General features: G+C 45.5%; 1 protein-coding gene across 4 annotated transcripts in view; it reads right to left on the bottom strand.

Moving 5' to 3' along the window:
* Nucleotides 1–19,422, bottom strand: part of OXR1 (oxidation resistance 1) — a 957,024-nt gene that overhangs the window by 12,345 nt on the left and 925,257 nt on the right. For all 4 annotated transcript variants that reach the window (XM_082257928.1, XM_082257929.1, XM_082257930.1 and 1 more), the window contains 2 exons: nt 9,567–9,719; nt 8,145–8,240 (listed from right to left, as the gene is read on the bottom strand). In XM_082257928.1, coding sequence (XP_082114054.1) covers nt 8,145–8,240; nt 9,567–9,719 — 249 coding nt within the window. The remainder of the gene's footprint in view (nt 1–8,144; nt 8,241–9,566; nt 9,720–19,422) is intronic.

The following is a 19,422-nucleotide window of genomic DNA, read 5'->3' as shown; positions in this document are numbered from 1 at the left end:
ACCCAGCAGGCTCCACCCACTACAGGCTGCCTGCAGAAAACTACAGGTGGGGGCAGATATGAGACCAGTCACCCTCTGTACATGGAGAGAGCAGCAGTGACCGGTCTTTATTACAGGAAGCACCTTGCACGAGAGGCAATGTTTTAAACCAGATTAATGCACAGATCTTGAAATACACAAAGCATGCCAAAATCCAAGTAAAAAATACACCTGACTCTTGTATTTAGAAAATATCTGTTTAACCTAAATTTTTGCTTCAACTTAGACTGTCCACAGACTATCTACTTGGGAATGTCATTGCATAAAGATACTACAAAACTTGGGAATGTCAAAAAAAAAAGGAAAAATGCATGGTTTCAAAAACAGTAAAGACACTGCATCTGTCAAATTAGTAACTTATAATATCAATAATGATTTCTTTATTAGAAAAAAACAATGGGGGTGATTTACTAAAATTGGAGTGCAAAATCTGGTGCAGCTCTGTGTAGAAACCAATGAGCTTCCACTGTTTTTGTCAAAGTTTAATTGAACAAGCTGAAGTGCACTCTCCAGTTTTAGTAAATCAACCCCAATGAGTGATTCTAAACATCAAAGTGCACATAGTTGCCTCCTACAATAGACCTAAACTGCTTGATTCTGAACGGAGTATTGCACAGGCTGTTTATGATAACCAAATTGCTTATTTACCCGTGCTAGGAAAATCCACTATATGCGATTGTACATCAGTGATAAAAAAAAAAAAAATAAGCTAACAAATCCCATAAACGTTTATGAAGGCTGCAGCTATGATAAGGTTCTACATCCTAAGGGCTCTTTCACACGGCCGCTCCGATTTTTTAGTCCGCTGCGGCACTTCTTTTTTTTCACGGACACGGATGACACTTGTGTCATCCACTCCGTATGTCTGCATATCATCCCATCCGTTTGCGGATGATATACGGACATAATGTATGTCTATGGGGATTGCGGATGTCAGCGGATGACACCTCTGACATCAGATTTTGCATCCTTTCCGTTTTTTAAACGGAAGAAAAATAGGGTTCTGTTCCGTTCCAAAAAAACGGAACAGAACTGAGAGGACGAAAATCGGATATCAGCGGATGGTCATCCGCTGACATCCGCAATCACATTGACATGCATTATGTCCGTTTTTCATCCGCAAAAAAATGGGATGAAATACGGACATACGGAGCGCCCGTGTGAAAGAGCCCTAACGCAAGTAAACAAAATCAAAGCGCTGCCCTATTACAGATAAATACAGTGTGTGGTAAACAAAGTGCATGCATAATCCATGTCCCAGTTCAACTTCATTATAGTACACTAACATTCTATATTGTAAGCTCCAACGAGCAGGGCCCTCTGATTCCTCCTGTATTGAATTGTACTGTAACTGTATTGTCTTTTCCCACATTGTAAAGCGCTGCGCAAACTGTTGGCGCTATATAAATCCTGTATAATAATAATAACTAACATCAATGGTGCAGTCTTTAGCCACTTCTGGACCGGAAGATTTTCCCCCTTAATGATCAAGCCATATTATGCGATTCGGCACTGCGTTATTTTACCGGACAATTGTGCGGTCGTGCGACGCTGTACCCAAATACAATTGATGTCCTTTTTTTCCCACAAATAGAGCTTTCTTTTGGTGGTATTTGATCACCTGTGCGATTTTTATTTTTTGCGCTAACAACAAAAAAAGAGCGACAATTCTGAAAAAAAAAAAAATATATATATATATATATATATATATATATATATATATATATATATATATATATATATATATATATATATATATATATATATATATATATATAATTTTTTTTTTTTTTCCACTTTCTGCTATAGAACATTCTCAAAAAAAAAAAAAAAAAAGAAAATCTAAATTTTTTAACATTTTAGGCCAATTTGTTTTTTCTGCTACATATTTTTAGTAAAAAAAAAAAAAAAAAAAAACGCAATAAGCGTATGTTGATTGGTTTGCGCAAAAGTTATCGCGTCTACTAACTACGGGAAAGATGTATGTCATTTTTATTGTTTTTTTTTTTACTAGTAATGGTGGCGATCTGCGATTTTTAGCGGGACTGAGACATTGCGGCGGACAGATCGGACACCTAACTGTCATTTTTGACACTTTTGGGGGCACCAGTGACATTACTACAGTAATCAGTGCTAAAAATATGCACTGTTACTGTAATGACACTGGGAGGGAAGGGGTTAACATTGTGGGTGATCAAGGGGTTAAAAGTGAGCCTAGGGGAGTGATTCTAACTGGGGGGGGGGGGGGGCGTGGCTTGTGAAATAATCATAGAGACCTGTGGTCCTATATTGAGGGATCACAGGGGCTCTGTGATCATTCCAGGGAGAGCGGTCGGCTGTGTTTACAATAGCTGACCGTTCTCTCACAGCGGGGAGCGATCATGGGTGTCGGGCGGCAAACAGAGTCGCCTGCCCCATGCATCAGCTTCTACGCTGCCGAGTGCAGACAGGAACGCGCTCGCCCCCTAGCTGCTGGCGTGTGGCCGACGTAGGTCTAAGTCGGTTTGCACAGGAGGGGCGCACTGACGCAGTAATAAGGCGGCGGGCAGTCGGGAAGAGGTTAGTGGTGCTGTGCCATCTCCTATTATTAGTGAATTAAAAAGAACTATTAACACTCAGTGCTGTGCTCCCCTTCTGTGTTCCCACACTCACTAACAGCTGTAGACTCTTACATGTAAAATAAGAGGTTGAATTGCTGGTGCCTTGGTACTGCTAGGATGTGTATTCCTTCTCTGTTGTCGGTTCTTCAATATAGCAGCAGGGTTCAAATATTGGTGTACTCTTGCTCATGAAGTGGTAGAATGAGCCTTAAAGGTAAATACTTCTCTCTAAAGAAGTTGCTGTTTGTTTCACCTTTCTTTTCACACTGATTTCTGATTTGGAAGGTCTGCATTTAGAGAAGTCACAAGGTGCCTATGATGAGGTTTGAACCCTACTGCTACATTGAAGAAGAGTACAGAGAAGGAATACAGATCCCAGCAATACCAAGGCATGAGCAATCCAAGCACTTGGGACTTTTAGGTGTAAGAGTCCACAGCTGTTGGTGAGTGTGGGAACACAGGAGGGGAGCACAGCACTGAGTTTCCTGCACTAATAAAAAGGAGATGGCACAGCACCACTAAAGATTGCACTATCGATGTGTGTACCATAATGAAGTTAAACTAGGACACTGATTATACATGAACTTTATGTTTAGCACACACAGTATTTGTAATAGGCAGAGCTTTCATTTTGTATACTTGTTTATGAGAACTGCTGGATTTTCCGTTCTGATGAGAGGACCAGGACCATTCTCTAATGAGGATATATTTTGTGTAGGCTTTTAAGCCCTCAAATTCCACCTCTCAGAGGCTCTTTAAATGGGCTTTAATCCCCGAGAGGTGGTATAGCTTCTGTATCATGTGCCCTCTGTGAGAGCCAATAGAGAATCCATCCAACTGGCTCCTGATCGGAAGCCTTCACCGAAAGTCGTCAGTGACAGCCTTGTCAGTGCGCTAAGAGCATGCAGTGAGCGCGCTCTGAGCAAACAAACCTCATGCCTCCATGAACGCATCTATACTGCAGCTGAGCATTAAAGCTCACATTTCCTGGCATAACATATATGCGTTACACAATCTGCAAGAGGTTATTGCATTCGTTTGCAGAAAACACAAGGCATAAAATCCCTAGGCTTCTTACGCTAGGCTGTATAAACATGTCAAGAAGAGATGGGGTTTTCCATTTTGATTAGGCACTGTAAACCTAAATGTGTTCTAATTAAGACCTAATTTATACAGGTTGTAATCACCAGGGCCAATCATGGCTGATTAAGTGTGTTGATGAAGCCATAATATTCTCCAAACAGACCATCATGGAGCCAATGTCTGTATATTGAGCAGAAATAAAAAACGCCAAATGAGTAGCAGACACCAGACTATGTGAAAATTTAGTATGAAACGAGGGGGCTGAACTAGAAAATGTGGAGGTGTCAAAAACCATCTGTGTTACTGCTAGTTGTCCATAACATTCCAGCTGTCTGTCTCAAAATGAGGGTTAGGAAATCACAACTGGGATCAGGCTTTTTCCTGCTGACTACTTCAATCAAAATTCTGATGAACAGCTGGAAAGCCATTGGGCATTACAATCCAATTTTCTCAATTCTTTCCCAGTATGTGGAACAGGATAAAAAGGCAATGAAGAAGCAATCAAATCAACTCAACTGGGAATTTTTGGTTGCGTTAAAGAAAATGATCACAACTAGCCCAGTGAATGCAGAAAACAGGTACCAACAGATCCCTGCACAATGTAATAAAATCTTCAGTCACCGAGTCTAACGGTATGCCAATACGGATGTTGAATAAAGTCAGTGCAATGGGGGCACCAATGAGAGGCAACAGAGTTATTATTTTGGGTACGTTTATGCTCTGCCTTTTCCCAAAACAGGATTTTGGAGTTCAAAGGGTTCTTTGTTTAGTCAAAAGATGATCTTTATTTTGGCTAATATTAAAGCGGAGTTCCGGGCACAGATCTCATTTTTTAATGAACATACCCCCGGGACAGTCAGGGCTAGCACATTCCACAATGGCTAGCCTCTGATCTGTCCCGGTTCGCACTTACCTTTTAGAAGAAATACTTACTTTGAAAATTTCTTCCACAGCGTTTCCATCTCTCTTGTGGGCAGCTGAAGCCGGCGCGGTCCTCTTCGGTGTCTTCTTCCGCGTCTTCTTCCGCGTCTTCTTCTCCCAGAATGCGCCGCACCGGCCCCTCTCGTCACTTCCGGTGCGGCGCCGCATTCCCCTGCTAAACAGCTTCTGGGTCGCCCGGAAGTGACGTGCGGGGCCGGTGCCGTCGCATTGATTCCTGGGAGCTGTGACGTTCAGCTCCCAGGAATCATAGCGAGGCAGGAGCAGTCAGAGGTGAGTATTTACGATCTTCGATTACAAGGTGAGTATACAAAAAAAAAAAAATAACTATCCAATTCCTTTTCAGGTTATGTGTAGCTAGCGGAGGGGCACAAAAAAAAAATACAGATTTTGTGCCCGGAACTCCGCTTTAAAGGAATTGTAAAGTCAGGAGGCTTTTTATCTTAATGCATTACGATGGAAACCTTCTGGGTGTAGCAGCCTCCCCAGCACCCTCTAATACTTACCTGAACCCATTCTCTCTCCAGCGATGTCTACGAGTCCCTCGGCAGTTCGGGACCCTCTCTCCTGATTTGCTGAGACACAGTCGCAGGGCCACTGGCTCCTGTGGCTGTCAGTTACCCAATCAGAAGAAGGGGGGGGGTAGGGCCAAAGGGCAGCTCCGTGTCTGAATGGACACACGGAGCAGCAGCTCGGCTCGGGTGCCCCCATAGCAAGCTGCTTGCTGTGGGGGCACTCAATGGGAAGGAGGGGCCAGGAGCAGCAACGAGAGACCCGAGAAGAGGAGGATTCGGGCTGCTCTGTGCAAAACCAACTGCACAAAAGAAGAAGGGAAGTAGAACATGTTATTTAAAAAAAAAAAAAAAACAAGCTTTTACAACCACTAAGTTCATCTTATTATAGTTCTTTGTTCAATATTCTCATTCTATGGATCAATTTTAGAATTTTGTAGCCCACTTTGACCTGTTTTGTCTATGTTTTTAACATAGAGAAGGGAGTGTTTTCTCTTCTCCCTACTGTAGTATTGTACACTTTACTTCCTAAAGGCTCAGTCCACCCCATGTGAAACTTCAGCTATGGGTGAAGCCTGGCAGACTAAAGCACCTATTGGCTTCTTATATCTTCACTGCAATCACAGCAATGAAATCTACCTTGAAAAGTACCAAATGAATCTGAAGCTTTTAGTGTTCCACTCACCTTGACAGAAGAAACCCAAGTAACCAGTAGAGAGCCTGGACCTCAACACAACCAAACACTTTTGGGTTGAATTGGAACACTAAGATTTCTTGCTCAACATCTGACTTCAACCTCAAATGCTCTTTTGATGGAATGGGTACAAATTCCTACAGACACATTCCAAAATCTTGTAGAAAATCTACCGGGAGAAACGGAGCCTGGTATAGCAGCACAGGGTGGAAAGCATAGATCAATGCTTATAGTTTTGGAAAATTCAACAAGTTCATAGTGTGATGGTCAGGTGTCTACAAACTTATATACAACCCTAACTCCAAAAAAATTGAGACGCTGTGCAAAAAAAAAACCACACACAGAATGCAATGGATTTGCAAATCTTATAAATCCATATTTTATTCACAATCATATCAAATGTTTAAACTGAGAAAAATGTACTATTTTTTGGAAAAATAGGGCAATTTTAAAATGGAGGACAGCAACAGGTCTCTAAAAAGTTGGGTCAGGGCAACAGAGAGCTGGCAAAGTAAGTGGTACTAACAATGAAGAGGTGGAAGAGCATTTTGCAATTATTAGTTAAATTGGCAACAGGTCAGTAACATGATTGGGTATAAAAAGAGCATCTTAGAGAATTAAGAGTGTCTCTGAAGCAAAGATGGGCAGAGGTTTACCAATCTGCGTCTAAAGAATTAAAGATTGCAGAACAATTTTAGAATAATGTTCCTGAATATAATATTGCAAAGACTTTAAAATAGACCATCTACAGGACAGATCATCATCAAAAGATTCAGAGAATCTGGAGAAATCTCTATGTACAGGAGACCAGGCCAAAACACAATATTGGATGCCCATGATCTTCAGGCCCTCAGGTGGCACTGCATTAAAACAGGCTTGACTGTGTTATCGACATTACTGCGTGGGCTCAGGAATACTTCCAAAACTGACTGTCTGTGAACACCATTTGCTATTCAATCCACAAATGCAAGGTAAAGCTCTATCACACAAAGAAGAAGCCATATCTGAATATGATCCATAAAACGCCACTGTCTTCTCTGGGCTAAAGCTCAAATGGTCTGTAGCAAAATGGGAAACTGTTCTGTGGTTAGATAAATTGAAATTTGACATTTTTGGCATCCATGGGTGCTGCATTCTCCAGACTAAAGAGAGGGACCTTACAGCTTATCAGCACTGAAAAGCTTGCATCTCTGAAGTTATGGGGGTACATTAGTGCATATGGAATGCGCAACTTGCACATCTGGAAAAGCACCATCAATGCTGAAAGATATAATCAGATTTCAGAGCAGCATATGCTCCCATCCAGATGACGTGTTTTTCAAAGGACTTGCATATTTCAGTAGGACAAAACTAAACTGCATAACTATGACAACAGCATGGCTTCGTAGTAGAATTGTCTGAGTGCTTAACTGGCCTGTCTGCATTCCAGATTTTTCACCAATTGAAACTACTTCATGAATCTTGAAACGAAAAATATGACAAAGACAATCCAGGAGTGCTAAGCAGTTAGAATCCTAAATTAGGCTAAAACGGGACAACATTCCTCTTCCAAAACTACAGCAACTGGTCTCCTCCATTCCCAGACATTGTTAAAATATTACAGGATGCTACACCATGGTAAAGATGGCACCTTTCAAACTTTTCTGAGACGTGTTGCTGCCATCAATTTCAAGATTATCTCATTTTTCCAGAACATTTTCCCAGTTTAAACAATTGATACGTTTTCTTTTTTGTATTGTGAATAGAATATACGTTTATGAGATTTGCAAATCATTGGACTCTGTTTTTATGTAGATTTTACACAGTCCCAAATTTTATGGAATTGGTGTTGTAGTATACTATTCTTTTAAGGGATTTCTGTAATTTGTTAGAAAGGTATTATTGAAAATAACATTCTGGAACTTTGATGTCACAACATCCAATTAGAAACACAATAGGAATGCTGATTCACCCTCCCTGACAGATGACAGGCAAAGATCTATGAAGCTGACTCGACAATCCCAGGGACAGGCCTGATATTGCCCAGAAGTACATAATCTCTGCAATAGTTTCCAGAGTTTTCCCTGGAGAAGAGGTACAGCCACTTGTGTTCAGAGGCGGAAACAAAAATTGGGATTTCATTAGTAGTAGCTAAACGAACTTTCACTGCTGGGCTCTCCTTTATTCTGATAGAGAGTAACGAGTCTATATTCCGGGTGGGGTGTCCACCTGGGATACCATAAATAAGGGAATGGAAAAGCAAGCAATAGACAGAGCTATTATGAAGAATCCACTCACCTGAAAGTCAGGACAAAATGTAAACAGGAAAGTCTCCCCAGTGCCATAGAAGCAATCACTCACTTTAAATGGCTCTGATGCTAATGCTCCAAAAATCTGTAAAACAGAAATATCATATTGACTTCTACGTTATATGAATTATCTTGGTTTAAAATACAAGATTATGCAGTGGATGTTGACAGAGATGAGCCCATTTCTTTCACCAATGCCTATAGATGTCCCAGATAAAACCTATGGTCACAAGTTTTATTTACCATTAATTAAAATGAAATAGGCTATAAAGCCCTTGAAGTAAGCAGCACAGCAGCCCCCACCCCCCACCAGTCCTGGGGTCTGCAGGGTGAGTGTGAGGAGACCCTGCCTAACAGAACACCTACAGCCAGCGTACCATTAATACACATAAGAAATTAAAATCATTTATGTCTATTTAGCTGTATTTATAACAAAATAAATCCGGATAATTACATTTCCCTACAAGACCAGTCACCCTGCACATGGATAGAGCAGAAGTGATCGGTCTTTATTACAGGAAGCTCCTTGCACAGAGGCAACATCTTGAACAAGATTACGGCACAGATCTTGAATACACAAAGCATGCCAAGTTTCAAGTAAAAATACACATGGAAAAAACAGAAAAAACCTTCAGCCCTTTGAACCACTTTAATTATTGCACAAAAAGTAACTACTTGCAATAAACAATAAAAAGTGTATAGGTCCTTCTGTATAAGGGATATAAATGCACCTGTATGAGCTCTAACAGACCTGCCAATTCTCACAGTTATTGTTCCTCAATACAATATTGAATATACAGTATCTAAGGTGTTTTTCGGTCTCCTTGTAAGGTCCTCTGTGAGCTCCTGAACCTTCCTTATTCCCCTTTACTTCTATTTGTTTGGATTAAGCAGTGCACATTAGTTATCATATGCACTGCACTTTGCACAGTGCAAAGCCCATAGTCTCTAGTCCATCTCAGAAGCGAGAAAGAGAGGGTGACTAAGTTCCTACAGTGAAAAAGAAGGTAGCCACCCTCTAACAGGATGTTGGATCAAGACAAGAAATAAGTAATTTGGAGGAGGCTAGGAGCTATTGAATTAGGAATACATACTTGAATAGGATTTATTTTTTAAACCAGGAGTTTAGTGCCACTTTAATTACTTAATTTGATGTATGAAATGAAAATTACCTGCTGAAAACCTTTTTTCCTCATAAATTGCCCTATTGATTCATGAAAAATAGTTCCTTTTGCACATACAGCCCACACTGGCATCACCACTCACAATCTGCAACTCCCATGGCGCAGCTCACAGTATGTGTGATGGACAGTGGCTGCACTAATAGATGCACCTGAACTGAAAGTTCTGGGATCCTGCTACTGAGATGTGCATAGCCATACTATCATCAAAAGATAAAATAGAGAGTTACCTGGGCATCACTGTCTTTAATCACTAAGAGGACAGGAGTGTCTAATCCCAGCATTGTCCTGTACAGAGTCTTCAGACTCATCCCATGCTTTCCTGTACTGTACACAAGTGTCCATGGGTAGCCAATTGTGCGAGGTGGGAGGTGCTTTGTGAGCTGTTGGAACAGTTAAATACAGGTTACAATGCACATACAAAACTAATTTACAACGTAAGAGGAGAAATGATAACAAGAACACAACATTTTATATTATATATATATATACATACATATATACAGTGGGTACGGAAAGTATTCAGACCCCCCTTAAATTTTTCACTCTTTGTTATATTGCAGCCATTTGCTAAAATCATTTAAGTTCATTCTTCTTCCTCATGAATGTACACATAGCACCCCATACTGACAGAAAAACACAGAATTGTTGACATTGTTGCAGATTTATTAAAAAAGAAAAACTGAAATATCACATGGTCCTAAGTATTCAGACCCTTTGCTGTGACACTCCTATATTTAACTCAGGTGCTTTCCATTTCTTCTGATCATCCTTGAGATGGTTCTACACCTTCATTTGAGTCCAGCTGTGTTTGATTATACTGATTGGACTTGATTAGGAAAGCCACACACCTGTCTATATAAGACCTTCCAGATCACAATGCATGTCAGAGCAAATGAGAATCATGAGGTCAAAGGAACTGCCTGAAGAGCTCAGAGACAGAATTGTGGCAAGGCACAGATCTGGCCAAGGTTACAAAAAGATTTCTGCTGCACTTAAGGTTCCTAAGAGCACAGTGGCCTCCATAATCCTCAAATGAAGACGTTTGGGACGACCAGAACCCTTCCTAGAGCTGGCCGTCCGGCCAAACTGAGCTATCGGGGGAGAAGAGCCTTGGTGAGAGAGGTAAAGAAGAACCCAAAGATCACTGTGGCTGAGCTCCAGAGATGCAATCAGGAGATGGGAGAAAGTTGTAGAAAGTCAACCATCACTGCAGCCCTCCACCAGTCGGGGCTTTATGGCAGAGTGGCCCGACGGAAGCCTCTCCTCAGTGTAAGACACATGAAAGCCCGCATGGAGTTTGCTAAAAAAAACACCTGAAGGACTCCAAGATGGTGAGAAATAAGATTCTCTGGTCTGATGAGACCAAAATAGAACTTTCTGGCCTTAATTCTAAGCGGTATGTGTGGAGAAAACCAGGCACTGCTCATTACCTGTCCAATACAGTCCCAACAGTGAAGCATGGTGGTGGCAGCATCATGCTGTGGGGGTGTTTTTCAGCTGCAGGGACAGGACGACTGGTTGCAATCGAGGGAAAGATGAATGTGGCCAAGTACAGGGATATCCTGGACAAAAACCTTCTGCAGAGTGCTCTGGACCTCAGACTGGGCCGAAGGTTTACCTTCCAACAAGACAATGACCCTAAGCACACAGCTAAAATAACGAAGGAGTGGCTTCACAACAACTCCGTGACTGTTCTTGAATGGCCCAGCCAGAGCCCTGACTTAAACCCAATTGAGCATCTCTGGAGAGACCTAAAAATGGCTGTCCACCAACGTTTACCATCCAACCTGACAGAACTGGAGAGGATCTGCAAGGAGGAATGGCAGAGGATCCCCAAATCCAGGTGTGAAAGACTTGTTGCATCTTTCCCAAAAAGACTCCTGGCTGTATTAGATCAAAAGGGGGCTTCTACTAAATACTGAGCAAAGGGTCTGAATACTTAGGACCATGTGATATTTAAGTTTTTCTTTTTTAATAAATCTGCAACAATGTCAACAATTCTGTGTTTTTCTGTCAGTATGGGGTGCTATGTGTACATTCATGAGGAAGAAGAATGAACTTAAATGATTTTAGCAAATGGCTACAATATAACAAAGAGTGAAAAATTTAAGGGGGTCTGAATACTTTCCGTACCCACTGTATACACACATATATATTAATTAGACTGCACTTTGTTAGCAATGTCTCAGTTTGTAGCAAGCAGTAGCAAATTGGGACCTGTGTCCATCGGTGGACTCCAAGGAAAGGATTTAACAGTAAGTACAAAAACTTATTTTGGCTGGTTCAGAAGCAACTCCAAGTTGTGTAACCCTGGCCCTTGCATCCCATTGGAGAACCAAGGTTAGATCGCTTAGTGTCAACAAGACCAATAGGGAAGGTACATGGGAGGTTCATTTGCAAGGAGTAGGCAGGGAATAGCAGATAGATCTCCTTGCAAAATAAGCAAGGAGGAACATCCAACCTCAACTCCTACCTATCTGTAGGAGAAGTTTCCAGCAATCACAGCCCTCTGCTGCTAGCAACACACAACAAATCCTCATTGGTTAAGACCCATTAGGAAATATGTGAATGATTAAACGCATCACTTTCTGATTTTATTATGCACTTGAGCTTTCCGTGCCAGTTACGTGGTCCGAGGAGAGATTTTAAAAAGGGAGGTTGGAGAAGAAGGCCCCTTGACCCCCCACTCTCCTGCAAGAGTTGGGAGATGGGCACCTCCCTGGCCAAGGATGAAGGACATGAGGGAGAAGATGCTGTAGACCCTTCTACTAGTTAAAATAGTCTGCAGTAAACAGTTTTCAGCACTGATTTTTAATAAAGCAAGATCCAGCCAATCAGGCATTTAGCTCATCAGGATAATGTAGTTCAGTAGGGCCTGTGGCGATTGTCCTTTCCACAGGAGGGTCATCTGTCCCACAATGGGGATGCCATGAGAAGGCAAAAGATTGGACACTGGAGCCAATACTCTAGGAACACCCAGGAACACTAGGTTTGAAAACACAACAGTGAAGAGTCTGAACACTGGCAGGATGGTGATCAGTCAGGTGATGATCCCAGCTGACCAGAGAATCCCTCTGGGCAGGGATAGGGGGTGGTGGATCTGAAAGATACAAAGCACTACTAATGGCCGTACATGTATCAAGGGGATTAACTGATTGCTCTGGACGAAGAGGCTGATCAACATCTCATTAAATGGCCCCTTTCTTTGCTAAATGAAAACAGTGAACACATTCACTCACTGTGTTAAATCATAACTGAAACATAGTAAGCTCACCACAGAGCAATTCCCATTCATTCACTGTCCAGTGCAGCTGAGGCTGCAGAGAAAGGAACGTTTCTTGAGCTTTGGGCTGCACACTCTAATGCAATGGGTTGTGCACACTTATGAGGTGAATGCTTTGGCCTCCGAAGAAATACTTGATGATAACATTATGGGTAGGTCTGGAGAGAAATCGTCCCTCAAAAACTAACTTGGCCAGCATCTTAACCACAGTGCTATATGGATCTGTATAGAGAATAGACCCATGAGAGACAGGCATTCAGCCCTAATAACGGAATTTTTGTAAAATCTTACCTGTAAAATTCCTTTCTCTGAGTCCTCCGACAGTCGCCGTCTCCTCTAAGTCATCACTGTTGGGTATTGACTTCCCATCCGCAGGAGTAGCTAGGCATATAAACTTAGTCCAAAGACATTAGCATATACACACCCATGGGGGCTGTCCCATCTGGTCAATACCCCCCCCCCCTGCATCACCACTCCCAACTCAGTTTGGTAGCATAGCAGTAGGTAATAAGAACACCAAAAGAGAGGCAGGGGCGGCAACTGTCGGAGGACTCAGAGAAAGGAATTTTACAGGTAAGATTTTACAAAAATTCAGTTTTCTCTAACGTCCTCCGACAGTCGCCGCCTCCTCTAAGTCATCACTGTTGGGATGTCCCAAAGCAGTATAGACATGAGGGGTGGGAGACGCAACCGTAGAAAAGGCAACGCAGTACCCACATCAGAGAAAGGAATCTTACATGCACCGTAAGAGAACCAACTGGGCAACAGAAAAATACAATGCTCAACAGGAGCAACAGCCCAGGAAAGCAAACACCAACAGCCAGGGACCCAGAAAAAATTCCAGGGTCCATCATGGCACTGCCGCACTGAGAACTTTGCGGCCAAAGGAAGCATCAGCTGATGCCAGATCATCTACTTTGTAGAATTTGGAAAAGGTGTGCACCGACGACCAAGTCGCAGCCTTGCACACCTGGGCCACCGAGGCCCGATGCCAATAGGCCCAGGACGCACTCAAAGATCTGGTAGAGTGCGCCTTAACAGGGAAGGGCGGAACCCGTTCCTTCAAGGCATAAGCCTGTTCAATGGTCTGTCTGATCCATTTGGCAATAGTTGCTGCAGACGCAGCCATGCCCTTCCGAGGTCCCTCAGGAAGGACAAATAGGGAATCCGTCTTCCGAAAGGATTCCGTAGACGACAGGTAAACCCTGATCGCCCTGACAACATCCAAGGAATGCAAGGCAATCTTCTTCGGATGTTTCGGCTTCGTACAAAGCGAAGGCAGGACAATGTCCTCATTAAGGTGGAACTCAGTGATCACCTTGGGAAGGAAGGATGGGGGTGGTCGCAAAACCACCTTATCCTTGTGAATTATCAAATAAGGGGAGCGGCAAGACAACGCCGCCAGCTCCGACACTCTGCGAGCCGAAGTGATCGCCACTAGAAAAGCAACCTTTTTCGACAGCAGAGGCAACGATATCTCCCTGATGTTTTCAAAGGGAGCACGCTGTAATACGGACAGAACCAAGTTCAAGTCCCATGGAGGTAAAGGCTCCTTCCTGGGAGGAGCCAAATGTCGCACACCTTGAATGAAGGTGCGAATCAAGGAATGAGACGCCACAGGGCGTTGGAAAAGGACAGCCAGTGCAGACACCTGGCCCTTTATCGTGGCCAGCGCCAGGCGGTGATCCACTCCAGACTGGAGGAAAGCCAACACTCTCGACACAGAGTAAGAACGAGGGGAGAACCCCCTGGATTCACACCAGGCGAAATAAGCTTTCCAGGTACGGTAATAGATCTTACCAGAGGAGGATTTCCTAGCCTTGATTAAAAGTAGGGATAACCTCAGGGGAGAGACCCTTGTCCCTCAGGACCTGGGTCTCAACAGCCAGGCCATTAAAGCCAGCGACTGTAAAGCAGGATGGCAGATCGGACCTTGAGACAGGAGATCTTCCCGCAGAGGCAGATGCCACGAAGGTGCCACTGCCAGGTGAAAAATGTCGGCGTACCAGGACCGGCGTGGCCAGTCTGGAGCCACCAGAATCACCGGGTGTGGTTCCGAGACCAATCTGCGGAGGAACCGGGATAGTAACTGAATCGGAGGAAAGGCCACGAACCTTTCCACCTTTTGATTTAGCTTGGATGCGAACAGATCCACGTCCAGGGATCCCCACCTCGCACACAGCATTTGAAAGACCTCCGGGTGTAGGGACCATTCCCCCTGGTCCAGGGTCTGGCGGCTCAGATAGTCGGCCTGCCAATTTTCCACACCCGGAATGTGAACTGCTGAGATCGCCGGGACATGAGTCTCAGCCCAAGACAGGATGTTGGTCACCTCCCGGGCCGCCCGAGCACTCCTGGTGCCCCCTTGGTGGTTGATGTAAGCCACCGCGGTCGCATTGTCCGTCTGTACTCAGACAGGTAGTCCCCGGAGACGGTCCGACCACTGGAAGAGACAGAGTTTTATCGCTCGCAATTCCAGCACATTTATCGGGAGGGAGGACTCCTCCTCCGACCAAGTGCCCTGGGCAGACAGGTTGCCCAGGACTCCACCCCAGCCCGACAGGCTGGCATCCGTGGTAATCACCGTCCACACCAACGGACGGAAAGACTTGCCTTCCGCCACCGACGGGGACTGGAGCCACCACAGAAGAGCCAATCTGGTCTGACGACTCAAGGAGACACTCAGATCCAGGGACTGAGGCAGTCTGTCCCACCTGGCCAGGATCTCCGTCTTGAGAACCCGCATATGAAACAGAGCAAAGGGTATCGCCTCGAAGGCTGACACCATCAATCCCAGAGACCTCATACAGGTTCTGAGTGACGAGGACGGGTTGTCCCTGAGGGACCTGATCTCGTCCTGCAAGGTCCAGAGCTTGTCCTCCGGCAAGAACACCTTTGCCTGAGCAGGGTCCAGAATCAGTCCCAGATAGGGAAGACGAACCGATGGAGACAACGCCGATTTTTGAACCTTGATGGTCCTTCCGAACTCCTGAAGCGTCTGTACCGTGGTGGACAGATCGTGCACAAGGTCCTGGCTGGCACGTGCCCTCAGAAGGAGATCGTCCAGGTAGCCCAAGACCGCAATGCCCTGTGCCCTCAGTAGGCCCAGAACCGGCGCCAGCACTTTGGTAAAAACCCTGGGTGCCGAAGCGAGACCGAAAGGTAACGCCACAAACTGGTAGTGGTCCTCTGCGATAGCGAACCGAAGGTACCGCTGATGACCCTCGAAAATGGGGATGTGTAGATACGCATCCTTCAGATCTATCGTGGCCAGGAATTCCCCTGGACTCAGGGAGGCCACCACCGAACGGAGAGACTCCATACGGAACTTTCGAACACGCACGAAGCGGTTCAGCGATTTCAGGTCCAGAATAGGATGCACTTTGCCCTCCTTTCTGGGCACAGTGAACAGATTTGAATAAAACCCCCGAAACCTGTCCCGATGAGGCACCGGGACAATCACCCCCTGAGACAGAAGGTCCTGTAGACGCCCTGGGGACAAGTGGAGATTTGAGGGAAAAAATCTGTCCGCCGGCCTGGAAAGGAATTCGATCTTGTACCCCGATCAAATGATTTCCTGAACCCACCTGTCCAATATCCGGAGCAGCCAAGGTTGGAGGAAACCGCGCAAACGCTCCCACACCCCAGAAATGGGTGAGGGCGCCCCTTCAGGCAGAGGAGGCCTGACCCGCTGAGCCGGCATTGCCGGACTTCTGCTTACCCGCCCAGGGCTTCTTCTGGTTGCCCTGGGCCTTGAAAGGCTTGCCCTTGGATTGGTTCCGAAAGGCACGAAAGGACCCCTGATGGGATCTAGGCGCAGAACCCCGCTTGCCTCGAAAAGACCTGTTCTTCGGGTTCTGGGGCAGCATAGTGCTCTTGCCCCCCGTGACGCCTTTCACCAGGGTGTCCAATGCCTTGCCAAAAAGGCGAGAGCCAGCATAGGGAAAATCAGCAACTGTTTTCCGTGAGGACTGGTCGGCCGACCAGCTCTTCAGCCATATCAGTCGCCGGTTAAGCACCGCGACACTAGAGAGGCGAGCCACCAAGGGGGCCTCATTCAAGGCTGCAACACACAAGTACATGACTCCTTGGTGGATCTGATCCACCATTTCCAGCCGGGCAGGCGGAACACCATCAGACACGAGATTGCTCCTAAGCATCTTAGTCCAATCAGCCACCGCCTGAGCCACCAGAACGGACGCGAAAACGGGTTTGAGCAACGAACCCGCCACCGTATAGGAATGGCGGGCTAAAGACTCCAACCGTCGGTCCGTGGGATCCCGGAAAACCGGGGTATCCTCAGTAGGAATCAAGGTAGCCTTGTTCAACACGGCCACAGTGTGATCTACCTGTGGAGGCACACACCATCATGATTCCGTAGTCGGCGCAAAAGGATAAAGCAATTTGAACCGACTAGGTACCAGAAATGGACGTTTTAACGTGCGCCACATCTCATTAACAGTGTAATGAAACTCAGCCGGGCAGGGGAAAACCTGCGCAGACTTGCGCGTCCTGTGCGTCCCAAATGAGGACACAACGCCCGGAGGACAGGGCTCATCCTCTAAATGTAAGGTATCCTTAACAGAAATAATCAACTCATCCATGGTCGCCCGTTCTTCAGGCGACCCCGGGGAGGAGGTATCAACCCCCTCCACCTCAGCCTCCCCCTCAGACCCCCGGGGGTCCAAGGATGAGCGGGACCCTGAAAAGGGCACGCTCGCAGCAGCAGCCATATCCCCATCTGAATCAGAAGAGAGAGACAATCTGGGCCTCTTTTTCGCAGCACGTTCAGCCATCAGCATTTCCATATTAGCCACCAAAGTCGCCACCACAGCAGCACACAGAAAATGGCTGCCCCATAGGATTGCATTGGAGGCTTCAAGAAAATGGCCGCCGAACATGCGGTCGGACCGATCGCTCTACACCCACCAAAATGGCCAAAACAACATGCAGTATCGCCCACAGAGAGGCTGACCATGCCTGTCCAAATCAAAGATGGAGGACCCCGCGAGTTCACTCCGCTGCGGTCGCCACACAAAGTCTGCACCCCAACAATGCACCAAAGTGACACAGGGAAGGGGACCCCCACACATACAGAAAACTGCACAAGCGATCCCCACAGGGACCGCATCAGGGAGTCACACAGGCACAGACATGGGGGACACACAGCAACACAGACTGCCACCCCAGACAGAGGCCCCACACAGAAGTACTTACCTGTACCAGATGGCGTGGGAAGCCTCTATGCACGGAAAACCGCTGTCCTCACCTGACAGGGAGTGCCGTGAGCCAGGGACATGACACTGCAGCACCGCAGATTTGTCCTGTGAGGTAGCCACCTCACGACTGCATCCCTGCAGTGAACAGGGATGGGTCGTTCGTAATGCCAGGGCGAGCCATAGCTGAACACTCGATGGCGGGCTGGGGGTCCATCTGACCCTCTTGCTCTGGAGAACCAGGGCGGTCAGTCCGAATCCAAGCACCGCATGATCCATCTTCATCTGAAGAGAAGACTAACACTAGAAGCTGACAAAATAAACAGCTAGTAAAGTAAGAGAAAAAACTGACATTTTCAAAGAAATCAAATAAAAGATTAGGAAGGCTGAGACTGAAGCCCCAGCACAAGGTAAGCCTGACTACTGACGCTAGGCAGATTAAAATTGAGTTGGGAGTGGTGATGCAGGGGGGGTATTGACCAGATGGGACAGCCCCCATGGGTGTGTATATGCTAATGTCTTTGGACTAAGTCTATATGCCTAGCTACTCCTGCGGATGGGAAGTCAATACCCAACAGTGATGACTTAGAGGAGGCGGCGACTGTCGGAGGACGTAAGAGAAAGAGGAATATCTTGAAGAGAAGGAGTAATTGGAATGTCTGCAGTTGTAGAAACTCTGAAGGACCTAAGACTGGAGACAGTAGTACACACTGCATCAATAAGAGCTGAAATGATCTCTTGTAAGACTTGTAATGGCAGAAGACTATGGTTTCTCAAAACAATATCAGCAGGCAAAGACCAGGTCCCCAAACCATTCTCAATAGAAAGAGACTTTGGAGAGCCCGAATCAGAGTCAGATGGTATTGTAAGCCAATTTTAAAATCAGAAATTGGCTCTGCAGGGGAAGGTGTGGGAACACCAGAAAGGAATTGGGTGAATTTGAGCAAAGAGTATTGTGTGACTGTAGTGGAGACCACCAGTGATGAGAGGGGAATTGGAACCACCTAGCTCAGCTAAGGATTCTGAGGTAGACCCTGTAACCATAGAGTAGCAGGGTTCGAAATTACAGTTGTCAGTACCTTCAGAAGGCACAGAGCAAATGTTGAAGGTTGGATAACTGAAGGAGACAGTAGGAACAGACAATTGATCAGAGTTCCACGTGGCTCTCTGCAAAGCAGGAACAGCAGCGTGGCAAAGCTTCCTTGACGGTTAACGGTGGGAAGGAGCACAGAACATGTAAGCACAACACTCCATTCAGCAGATGACATCAGCACTCAGTTCCTTAGTGATAACCTTTTCCATTGTAAAACTAAAGGAAAGAGGAAAATTTTAAGATGCTCGGAGGTCCAACTATGAGGTAGCTCCCCAGGGCTCATCTTAATAGGCCTATTGACCAAGTGAGCTTTCAAAGACAAGGTAAGCAGTTAGGCAATGCCAGCGGTTACAGATCTGGAAAGCGCTAAATGGCTAACTTGTTACCAGAATAGGGTCTGGAAAGCTCCTAACACAGAACCCAGTGCCTGAAGTTCAATTCCAATTGCAAAAGAATTCTGCAAGAAAAAGTAAATAGACGTGCCACTGCAA

Source organism: Pelophylax lessonae, assembly GCF_965119305.1.
Source record: "Pelophylax lessonae genome assembly, chromosome: 5".
Classification (NCBI taxonomy): domain Eukaryota; kingdom Metazoa; phylum Chordata; class Amphibia; order Anura; family Ranidae; genus Pelophylax; species Pelophylax lessonae.
Note: the sequence above shows the minus strand (reverse complement) of the source record. Positions and strands in the feature narration are given on the sequence as shown.